Source organism: Euprymna scolopes, chromosome 25 (assembly GCF_053919585.1).
Source record: "Euprymna scolopes isolate OS-2025 chromosome 25, ASM5391958v1, whole genome shotgun sequence".
Taxonomy (NCBI): domain Eukaryota; kingdom Metazoa; phylum Mollusca; class Cephalopoda; order Sepiida; family Sepiolidae; genus Euprymna; species Euprymna scolopes.
In genome coordinates, this window is record NC_136506.1 from 22,242,870 (window position 1) to 22,255,349 (window position 12,480).

A 12,480-nucleotide genomic window follows, 5' to 3' on the forward strand; every position below is an offset into this window, starting at 1 on the left:
AATGATGATCAATTTTGGGTGTACGGTAAAGTAGCCGAATGCGGATACTGATGTCATGAGTTTCATCCTAACCTGTGCTGATGAAGGCTAAAAGCCAGAAACATGCCTGTTGATAGGTATACTTTTATGCACGTAAAATAATATTAATTAATAATAAATAAATACATCCCATAAAAAATAAGGGCGATCTATTCATATATATATATGAACAACAATAAGAACTTATAGCTCTTAAAAAAACGCTGAGATAGCAAAAAAAATAAATAAATAAAAAAAATAAGAGCGTTTCGTATTTGTTAATATCACTAAAAAAAAAAAAATGCCAACAACAAATCTCGCTCTCTCACTCTGTGTGTGTGTATATATATATATTAGTATATAGTTTTATATCATCATTTTCTTTCTTTATTGATTTTTATATAAGCTCCAAATCAATTTGTTGATCTTTGCATTATCCCGATAAGTCTCCCTTTAAAGAATTGATCATATTCTCTTCTTTTAACTCCCCATATATTGACTGAATATTATGTAGAAAATATGCATCATATAAAGGTGCCCCAATAAAATGCACACACTCTTTAAATTATCTCAACTTGCTACATGAATATGCTATTCCACATTCCCAAGAGATGTTTAGGAATAAAGAATGGCACTTCCAGCAGGATGGAGCACTTCCCCACTATCATTATGATGTAAGAGCATGTCTTGATAGTCACCTGCGAAACAGATAGTTAGGACGAAGAGGAAATAACGAGTACTGTCCACGCTCACAAGATTTGATCCCTCCCTGGATGTTTCTCTTTTTTGGGTGGGGGTGCATGTTAAAAACAGGGTTCACAACACAAAACGAGCTACAATGAATGAGTTGAAAGCAACCATTGAAAGAAGATGTGTCAATATACCAATTGAACTGATTAGGAACGTTTTGAATTCAATCAGTGAGCGTTGTCAGCTGTTCATAGACCACAATGACCAATAATTTTAACACTTTCGATAATTAGCTGGTTTCTATATTTGTTCACAGTATTTTGATGTATGAAAGTTTTCTTTCTTATAAATGTTGGTTTTATGGTCATTTAAAGAGTGTATACGTTTTACTGGGACACCCTGTATACGAAATGACTTATTTGTACTTTTCGGTTGATGTAACCTCCGACCTTCGTCAGGTGTATTTTGTCAATCTTGGAAATTTGCAGGGACTGACAATCGATACTCTTTATTTAATCTATGGGGGTAGCATGCCCTCGTTCTGTCAGCTATGTGGTGTAGTGAATAAAGTACTTGGTAAAATTATGTTGTGAAATAACTCTCTTTTGGGGGTTAAAGGTTCAATCATCAGTGCAGATGACATGCAAAACAAATTGCGAATTACTTAGCAATTCTATCCAGTCATAGCTACTGGAACGAGAGCAAGCTACTCCCATAAATTAAAGAAAGATGAGAACAATAGTCCGAATAATCCAAATAATCCAACTCATCAAACCTCATCCAAAAAATTCAGCAAGATAATTCTAAATGATTTATTAGGGAAGTCATCGTTAATTAAACAATTCGAAAATGCTTTTGAAAAAAAGATTTTTTTAATTATTTTTCATAAAAAATATGACTTATGATAAATGTCACAATACAGAAACCCAACTGTAATTTATTCCTGCGTTATGATTTATTTTGTAACGGCAAACAAAATATTTTTCAAGGCAGTCTTCGCATCTGACGGTGCAAACACGTCCAAGGCTTTGAGGGCGTTTTGTTCAAATTCCAAACATTGTTTTCTGCAATCTTCCAAAGTGTCTTCATTTACAAGTGACAATATCTGCAAAGAAAAAATAAAATATATTTTGATAATTGCAAAAGAAATATTTTAATGGTTTAAAATAAAATATATTTTAATAATTGCAAAAGAAATATTTTAATGGTTTAAAATAAAATATACTTAAAAATTGCAAAAGAAATATTTTAATGGTTTAAAATAAAATATACTTTAATAACTCCAAAAAAGCAAAACATGATGTTTTTAAATTTAATGAAAAAATGTTATAAGATCTGGATTGTGCTAAGAAATGAATTTTGTGAAGAAAATAGATTTTTTGTTACAGGATGAGTGAGGCTGTCACCAATAAGAGGTATTACAGTTTTATATGACTGTAATCTCTCCAATTGGTGACAGCCTTGATCAAGATGGATGATGTAATATGATAGGTGGGGCTGACTTGCTGTAGAAGTTGAAATTGAAATCATTGAAAGCAAGATTAGAAAACGACGTCTAGGCCATAGTAGAATGGTGCTATAAATTAAGACTATCCTTTTTTCCTCTAGCAATCACAACAAACCTTCTCAATTACTGATGGCCATAACTAATAACACTTTACCTGAGAGCTCATCTTGCAAAATCTTTGCATTACCATTCGCAGGAAACATGAATTGGAACAACTACACTAAAGACTACTGCAAGAAAAAAAAACAAAAAAAAAACGGGTTCCCTTTATTATGCTAGAAAATTACTTCCAACAGAAAGTATCTTGTATCTTTAGAACGTCACTATTCACACAGACATCGAGTACTGTTACCACATCTGAACTGGAGCATCTATCACTAGTTTCTCCCTCTTAGATAGGGTCCAAAAAAGAGTCTCCAATCTAATAGCTCCCACACTATCAAGCTGGCTACAACCCCTGTCCAATCACCTTAATTTTGCATTGCTGTGCCTATTTAACAAGTACTTTAATCGAATATGCTCTTCTGAACCCACTGTACTTGAAAAACGACACACAAAGCCGATGAAAATAGATATAAAATTGATACTTTATTCAGCACGTGTGGCCAGTAAGAAAACTATCAATAACAACCAAAACAAAGATGGCTGACCGATATTTATACTGCAAAAATGAAGTCTCGTAAAGTCTCATAAAATCACGTTATCAAAGGGAGGCAACTTAATTTGATCGGTCTAAGGGGAATAACTATTTAATCTTAACATACTTGTATCCCTTCAATCTTCCAACGAACCTTTTTAGCATCAAAAACTATACCCCTTCACTTTAGAAGTCCTTAGAAGCCAGAAAGCTAATAGCTTCTTTTTGGGGGGCTGCTAGACTTTGGAATTCCGTCCCTGTTTCCTGCTTCCCTGACTGTACTAACATGCAGAGACAATGTGAAGACACTTCATTCATCTTCTTAGATATTCCTCCTGTAGACATTATACGGCATCATCACATTGACATACTGGTTCCCGTCAGATCACTGAAGTTAAGCAACGTTGAACCTGATCAGTACTAAAATGAGTGACCATTTGGGAATTCCAGGTGCTGTATGTGCTCTCTGTTTATCTCAGCATTGTTTCCGGTCGTCTAGCATTCTCTCCTTGCCACTGGACTCAGGAGAAGTGTAGTTGGAGAATACACAACGCTTGCCTCACATACAGGAGGTATCCATTGTATCTGGAGGCTGAACGAAGGCATTGAAGTGGTAATAAGAAACAAAAAGCTTTCCCTGGCTGAATAAAACTCAACTGGGTTGGAGCATCTATCACTAATCTTTCCCTTTTAAACAGGGTCCAACAAAGAGTCTCCAACCTGATAGGTCTCACATTATTAAGCAAGCTTCAACACCTTTATTGATGCATTCCAGTGCCTGTTTAACAAGTACTTTAATAGAATGTGCTCTTCTGAATCCACTATACTTGCATCCTCTGACATGCAGAAGTTGAAATGTAATATGAACAGACATTTCGCTCATCTCCTTACACATTCCTCATGTAGACATGGTCCCAACTAGTTGACCCTTACGTTCAAGTGGTAATACGCATTGTTTGTGGTGAACAAGAGTTTAAATAAAACCAAGTTCAGCATGCATGGTCCCCCGTGAGTGCACAGTGAACGAGGCATAAAAAAATGTTCAGCATTTGCCCCCACCACTCCCATTTAGCCTCAAAAGTCCGCAGGTTACGTCAAATCCCGATGAAAATGAACAAATGGTCAGTTCTAGGCCTTAACATGTGTAAATTTGAGTTCTGCACTATGCAAAAAAAAAGAAATGCTTAAGTCCATCATTTCCCCCCCACCACCTCACCCCATTTAGCCCCAAAAGTCCCCAAGGACTTAACATATTTAAATTTGAGTTCAGCACCATGCAAAACTGCTAAATAGACATACACAAAAATTTTTGTACAAATATGGTAAAATATTCCCAAAAATGGAGTGTTTTTATTAGTGCTAAAAGAGCCCCTGGGGCACACCCAAGAGTTATCACAAAGTATAGACAAACAAAATTATATAGAAATCAGTCAGTTACAACTTTTCAGAAAGTTTTATAAAAATCCAAGGCATCAAATTTTTTTAATAAGTACAAAAGTTTCAATTTTAGCCATTTTAATCCGAAAGGCATCCCTAGGGGACCAATCGGAGTTTTCCTGGAAAATCTGTTCTGTTACTTTTTTTACTTGTATCATGTTTAATGTTTGTGCAAAATTTCAAAAAAAATTCCAAGGCATAGTTATTGAGAAAAGTGAAAATGGACGAACAGACAAGGGTGAATTTACATGTCCACCCTACTTTTGTCAGGCCACCAAAAAGCTTTCCTCGCTAAATAAAACTCCACTGTCCTTTGATGAATTATAATAAAGTTGTTTTATTCATATCACTGGAAAGTTGTTTGTTTATTTGATGACAAAATCATCGAAATGAAGATATAGCTATTAAAATAAAATAACAAGAACTTAAGTCAGACGTGGAACCAGGCACAAATTCCATTAAACTGTAAAGCTGGTCCCCCCTCGCCAATCTTTCACTGGTCCCCCCTCGCCAATCTTTCACAAAAAACACCCGTCTAGCTGAATCCACTGTGAAAAATTTCCCCCACTCTATATCTGTGCCTAAATCAAAACGTGGATTCCATGAACAAAGCTTCTTTCTTAGAACTGCACGCCTGTGGAACTCTGTTCCGTCTGCCTGCTTCCCACCGGACTACAACTTGGATGTCTTCAAGTCCAACGTTAACAAATTCCTAATGAACTGCCCCCTTAAGTAAACACTTCATCAAATCTCCACACTAACGTAATGTACTTGCAATAACCCTTATCCCTGAGTGGCTTCCGGGCCTTGATAAGTGGTGATCACTGTGTAAAAAAAAAAAAAAAAAAAAAAAGCTTGACCTTTACAACGTCATTACATGATGTGGAGTTTCATTGACTACAATATAGGCCAAATAGCTCGTCTCTACAATGAACAGAACTGAAGTTATATTATTTAATTATTGGAATTCTTTTGAGATGAGTAATTTGTATATTTTATTTATTTTTTGGCAGACTATTATCTTCATCTCTTATAGTTGCTGTGTTTTTTTTTGTTTTTTTTTAAATGACGTTTTGGCCAACTATTCCTCTGGCCTTCGTGGCGCAGTTGATAGAGACGTTGAATCTCTACAGTTCCAGATGAGAATTGTCTGGAGGTAGTGGTTTCAATCCTACCCAAAGCCGGCCAGAGGATTAGTTGGCCAAACGTGGTAAGACGACAACAATTATGGAAGGCAGTAATTACTGAAAATACAGTTGAATATTCAGCATTCCTATCCCGTCGCGGTTAACAACCTGACGAAAGCCAGAGGAATAGTTGGCCGAAACGTCGTTAAAAAACAATAACTATAAAAGATGAGGATAATAGTCCCCAAATAAATAAATAAAATAAATAATAAAAAAGAACTGACGTTATTGCCAAAAGTGTCAGTTTTCCTTTTTCCTTGACCTTCGACCTAGAAAATGTGTGCAGGACTTTTGAAACACCTTGTAATACAAATTCAACCAAATACATATCTTCAATGACGAAGATAAAATGGCAGTACAGCAGAACCCGAGGATACGGCATTAATAATTAGTAACAAAATACAGCACAGTATATAATACACATGTATATAATTAAATAACATTACAAATAATACCATAAGGTGGGGCAAATACCGTAACCTGGGGCTGGAAAAACATCGTATTCCACATTGTAACCTGAAAAAAAAAAAAAAAAAAAAAAAAAAAACGTATCCTAGGAATGTCGTATCCCGGGGTTATACTGTATTGGGTTCAGGGTTGGAAGCAGGTATATACCTTGGGGAGGCTTATTCATGCCGAGAGGGGAGACTTATTCATGCTGGGGTAATACTGACTTTACAATGTCTAGTATTAATGCTTATTTTTATTGCTATTCAATCTTATAAGCTAACCTGTGCAAAGTGTCCATACATATTATTGAATGGGAATAAAACAAAGATTATTGGGCATCATGATTGACACTTAGTGGACAAGTCAGTAATAAATTGAAGATAATTTTTGGTGGACAGCTAGGATTGTGAATTTGATTACCAACTCCATGGGTGAAATTTTTATTTTTTTTGATTACTCTATAAATAAACAATGAGTTTGCCAAACACAAACTTTGGTTAGTTTGAAAAATTAACAATAAAAGCAAGAATAGATTATATATAGACTTTGGTTTACTTATTCATGGGTGACACTAGTCATATATATATATATATATATATATATATATATATATATATATATATATAGTTTTACTTATATTTATGGTATCGCCTTTCCTTCATGCGCAATTGAGAGTCTCATCTAATGACTAAGTACAGTGTCAACGCTGGACAATGACGGAGGTACTGGCCAACACCTTTGGCTTCCATTGACAGATCATATGACAATATTCCTTCTTAGTGCTTAATTAAATTTTAAGAGGCTAGTCAATAGTAACATTTCAATAGTGGATTATATACTTGGTAAAATTCAGTTGTAATTTACTCTCTCCTGTAGGTTGAAGGGTCAATCCTAAGTGCTGGCGACATTTAAAAATACAATTGCAAGTTACTTAGGACTTTAATCCAGTCATGGCTGACGGTACGAGAGCATGATACCCGACTGAGTTTGACAAAAAGATTCCAGAATTTGACAAAATTGACCTGAAGAAGGTCGGAGGATACATCGACTGAAACGTTGAGCGAATAACACCCAAGATGAGAATACTAGTCCAAATGATACGGATCCATCTTCTGTTTTTTACGTTTTAAGTTTTTGTCCAATAATACTTGACAGTTTCAGAGAATTCGTCTTTAAACTATTTCGGTTTTCCAAAAAGGAATGTTATTTCTGAAGAGTTTAATTCTATTAAATTCGACTTCTTTTCATTTGATTAATGTCTACAACAATGACAAATGTAACTTTTTTTTATTTATTTATTTATTTTTTTTTTTTGCTTGCTTGCTTGCTTGTTTTTTTGTTTGTTTGTTTGTTTGTTTGTTTTTATTTTTTTTCAAAACGATTTTTATCCGATATTTCTTTGTGGAATCGAAAAATCGAATACATTTGAAACGTCTGCTTTTAATTTCATCCAGAATTCAATTATTCTGCCAACTGGAATGGCAGGATTAAAATTAACTCCATCTTTTGTAGCTTGTACCTCTTTCTGGCGAATAAATAAATGACAATAATCCCAAGGGCAGAAATTCTTTGAAAGGAAATCAAAAACGGTTTTCTTGTTCTTCTTCGACCGAAGAAGATAAATTTAAAACATTTTCCAGGCCAAATCCAAAGAAAAAAAGTTCTGTTAAAAGACAAAGCCATAAATAAAAGAATGTTGTCTCCATTCGATGTTTATTCATTTATGCTGTCTACAACGGTTGTAGACTTTCATTGAATTTTTTTTGGTTTACGGTATATCAACTCGTTTTGGATTATTCCATGCCAAATCCAGTAATTTGTGAAAAAGTTTTAGGTCTGCAAGTTCTTTATAATTTTAAATATTTATTCATGGTGTTTTATTGTTTGATTTGATTGTTTTTTTTTGTTGTTTTATAATACCTTGTTTTATGATACCTCCAAACTCAAATCTCAAAAGCCCTTCTATAACTCAAAAATAAAAAATTTCGACCTAGTTCACACATGGAAGGAGGCATGGAGAAACAATATTCCCAAAGGAGGGGGATATCATTGAACAACTAACTTTGTGCCTCTCAGATTTTCGTACAAGTAGTAGGAAGCAGATGGTAGCCGCAAACTGGATCAGAACAAGATGCTGTAGGACTGCAGTAAACAAACAGAGGCAGAAACAAATAGACTCTCCAATCCGCCTAAAATGCAAGGAAGCTCCCTTTCCAGGACACAGACCACCTAATTCTACACTGTCCAGTCACCCGACTGGAAGGAGCCTATGCGACAGCCCATCTATTTGGCTAAAAATTATTGGCGTAGAGGTTTAGCCCATATGATACTCCTACATTGTTTTGTAGAAAGAAAATTGTTTTTTACTTTGCAGAGCAATATCGCGTGTTACAAACGGAAAGGAAAAATAATAGCATCAATATTTGGTGCATTTTTGGTCAGGGAACCAAAACAGATCTGGGAGCAATGGCAACTAAAGGGTCTTCCACATTCCCCACAAACCTCAAAATAAGGCCTAATTACTGGATGTCTTCTTTAAGGTCATATTTAGGAGGTAGAGTTGCAGAGTCAGAGTTGGAGATTTTAGAAGGAATCGGCGCTTTTAATTGGGTAATAATCAAGACAGTTTGAATGTTATCAGAGTCAGATAATTTAAAATTCTGGGAGAGAGTCGAATTTTATACTTGCTGACTCTGCAACACTGCTCTTTACTCCAACTTTCTAAAAAGGCTGGAGAGTATATTGGTCGGAAAATAAATTAAATACCAAAGTCGCACGCATTTTCAGATGAAAATAAAAAGCAATAAAAAAAATTGTAATTATTATTTTTTTCCACAAGCGAAACACAATAAAGTGACTGAGTACCAGCACAATTACCAATAAATAGATAATAAAGGAATGTTGTTTCTGAAGAGTTGAATTCTATTAAATTCCACTTATTTTTATTTGATTAATGTCTACAACAATGACAAGTGTTTCTTTAAAAAAAAAAAATTTATATCCGATATTTCTCTATTATCAAAAAATTGAAGAAATCTGAAGCGTCAGCTTTTAATTTCATTCAGAATTCAATTATTCTGCCAACAGGAATGGCAGGATAAAAATTAACTCCATCTTTTGTAGCTTGTACCTTTTTCAGCGAATAAATAAATGACAATAATCCCAAAATTACCAAAAAAAAATATCTAAATAAGTTTTAGTAGCAAAATAAATTAAAAATTGTAAAAATATGAAGTTTCAAATTGAACAAAATTATTAACACGAAAAAAAAAAAAATCGGGCAAATATTGAAACACTTTAATAATATCACAATCCAAAAATTTTTCTGAATCCATATTTGTGATTCGAAACTAAATATCGGCGGCAATTAAACAACAATTAAAAATTTGTTAATTTCTATTTGCCAAAATTATTTTGGCGCAATTCCGATGAACAATTATTTTTGTTATTTCAGAAAATTTAGATTTTCTATTTGCATGAAATTTTTTTGCTTTTGTTATTTTCTTTAGATGCATCCTAGCATCTTTATAAGAGGCTCTGTCAGTCCGTCATATCACGAGAAGAGGTTGTCTGTCTGTTAGTCACACTTAAGTTAGAAATAACATTTTGGTTGGTATTTAAGACTTCAGCTTGAAAAAAAAAAATTATAGTGCTGTTTTGCATTAGGTAATGGGCAGCACTACTGTCAAAGGAAAAGTAAGACACTTCCTCCCCTCCACTGGTCTGAGGGAGACTGTTGGGTACGGTCGAGAACCCACAGCCCCCCCCCCCCCGATTAGGGTAAGATGAGGTCATGGAAGACAGGTGACTGGTGTAATACGGAAGAAAACAAATAATTCTGTTCATGGTTTCGTATTCTGTTGTGCTAAGCAGAAAATACCTTTGGATACAATGGTCAGGACAATTGCCCAGCATGAGCACTGCTTGGACAGAAAGAAACTGCAACATACTGTCTGTACAACTGCAAAGAAAGCTATGGCAATAGATCAGACTGTTTATTTGAGAAACAACGTGAATAAGGTTCTGAATCCGAACAACTTGCTTAGTAGGAATGAGCAACAATGAATTCATGAATGCCTCGAGGGAGAGAGATGGATGAAAGCCATAACCAATAATGCCTTTACCAGGTAGGACACCACTTGATGATGATAATGATTTGAAAATTGACTCATGTCAAGAATATCGTTTATTTATTTTTTTTTTTTTAATTATTTGGCAACGATTTTAACTTCTTGCTGTTACTTCCATTTCTTCTCTATGTCCAATGGTTGGAAGTTCTGCCATATCGATGTTCAATTGCCCCCCACTATCAATCCATTAATGCAATCATTCTCATTCTATCTGATAATTACCAGGCTCCATGTTGCTTATCTTTGCTGATCTACATCAAGCATTTGGTAATCCCAAGTAGTCACCCATCTGATAATGACCAAGTCAATGTTGCTTAAGTTTGATGATCTACATGACTAGGTCCGATGTTCATTTGCCACCACTAGCAATCCATTGTTTGTTCAGGCACTCTTCAAATCTTCATTAATGTAATCGATCTATCTTTTCAGGATCAGGAGCAAGCGATGATAATATTCTCAATTTTTCTAGGCCACACACTATGATTTCTGAAGATGACCTTGATAAACTATCCTGCTATCCTCATTGTAACTATGATTTCTGAAGATGACCTTTTGTAACATCCGTGTGTGTGCCTGTGTGTACAACTTTCCTACAGCCCATATCACTGGATCGATCATGACCAAAGCTGGCATGATAATGGTCCCCCATCTAGGGATGGTGCACACCATTTTTCAAGGTTGCCTAGGTCATAGCGTATGTATATATACCTTCCAACAGCACACACCATTGGACTGATTGTGACCAAACCTGACATGATGATGCCCCCACCCTCCACCTCACATAGAAATGGTGCACACTATTTTTCAAGTTAAAGATCAAGGTCATAGTCTATATATATATATATATATACTCTTCTACAGCCCCCATCACTGGAGTGATCATGACCAAAACTGACATGATGATTGTCTCCGACTTAGAGATGGTGCACACTAATTTTTTTAAAGGACATTGCTGTATGCTTTGCGGGTACTCGAGCATACAGCAATGTCCTGTGTGAAATGCGGGTATTTTTGCTAGTACATTATGGCTGGATTATTTAGACTACTGTTCTTATTTTCAGTGTTATTTGCACAATGTTTCTGCTAATGTAATCACACACCTTCTTCATGTGTATCTTGTTGAACTCAGGAATTGGGAGGTTGAAGGTTCAATCCTTAGCATGGGCACTAGTAAAACTAAAAATACAATTGCAAATTATTTAGGACTTCTACCCAGTCATGGCTGATGGAACCAGAGCAAGCTGTCTCTGTGGAATAACTAAGCAGTTCTATTTAAAATTTTGTGTAGATTCCTGAGTTTGAAAAGACTGACCTAAACATGGTCAAAGGTTACATTGACCGACATGTGTAGATAATGCTCCAAATGAGAACAGTAGTCTAAATAATGAAAATTATATGAATTATTAATCTTCATCTCAAAAAGTTCATGGTTGGTATTAGGAAGGGCACCCAGCACACACACACACGAACACTACTATTTTATATATATATATATATATATTATATATATATATATATATATATATATATATATATATATATATATATATATTTAAAACAAGCATACTATGACGTTTGGAAAAGGATTTTTAGCTACAGAAGCACCTCTTAAATAGAATCATCCTAAGAACATCCGTTGTTTGAAAATTATTTAGTAATTTCATTTCTGAGAAATGGTTCTTAACATTATTGATGGTGATATTAGCTAAGTAGTTAAAGACAAAGTTCGAATCCAGTTCATTTAAAGTGATATGCTAATGAACGTAACTCAATCAATGTAGATGTGGTTTAAATAATGCTATATATAGAAATTATGTATAAAATGTAACGTCTCCATTGACAGAAGTATCCTATAATGCGCTTTAATATTTATTGACCAGGAGAGGTGTACACACATATGGCCTTTATATTTCTTTTGTGATTGGGAGTTGTTGGTTGGTTGGTTGTTTTGTTTTATGGCATATCAACCCTTTTCAGCAGGACCATTGGGAGTTGTACACACAGACAAACACACACAAACGCTACTACTTTATATATATATATATATATATATATATATATATATATATATATATATATATAGAGAGAGAGAGAGATAAAAAAAAAGGTAGGATGGGAGATACCGAATAACCGATCTAATGAGAGAGAGAGATGTTTTTTTAATCATATGTATTTCTGTTAATATATTATTCATTTCACTGTTTCCGAGTATTATCCTTATATTTATTTTCCAATATTTATACCACAACAGTAACTGAACAAGCCACTCAGTTTTGTTAGAATGTTTTTCCTTGAAAAATTACTTTGCTTGTAAGTCAATCACTGCATTCTTCCAAGAATCTATGCTATTAACCTATATATAATACTATTGTAGGGTCATCAGTTTTTTGCCATATATATTATATATATATATATATATATATA

General features: G+C 34.4%; 1 protein-coding gene and 1 pseudogene across 1 annotated transcript in view; one reads left to right on the forward strand and one right to left on the reverse strand.

The window, feature by feature from the left end:
• Nucleotides 1–1,506: 1,506 nt before the first annotated feature.
• LOC145247284 (all trans-polyprenyl-diphosphate synthase PDSS2-like) overlaps nt 1,507–12,480 on the reverse strand; it is a 654,453-nt gene continuing 643,479 nt past the window's right edge. The window contains exon 6 of the mRNA XM_080108904.1: nt 1,507–1,813. Within this exon, the coding sequence (XP_079965030.1) occupies nt 1,664–1,813 (150 nt within the window). The 3' untranslated portion in view covers nt 1,507–1,663. The remainder of the gene's footprint in view (nt 1,814–12,480) is intronic.
• On the forward strand, nt 3,197–3,314 carry LOC145247761 (5S ribosomal RNA; annotated as a pseudogene).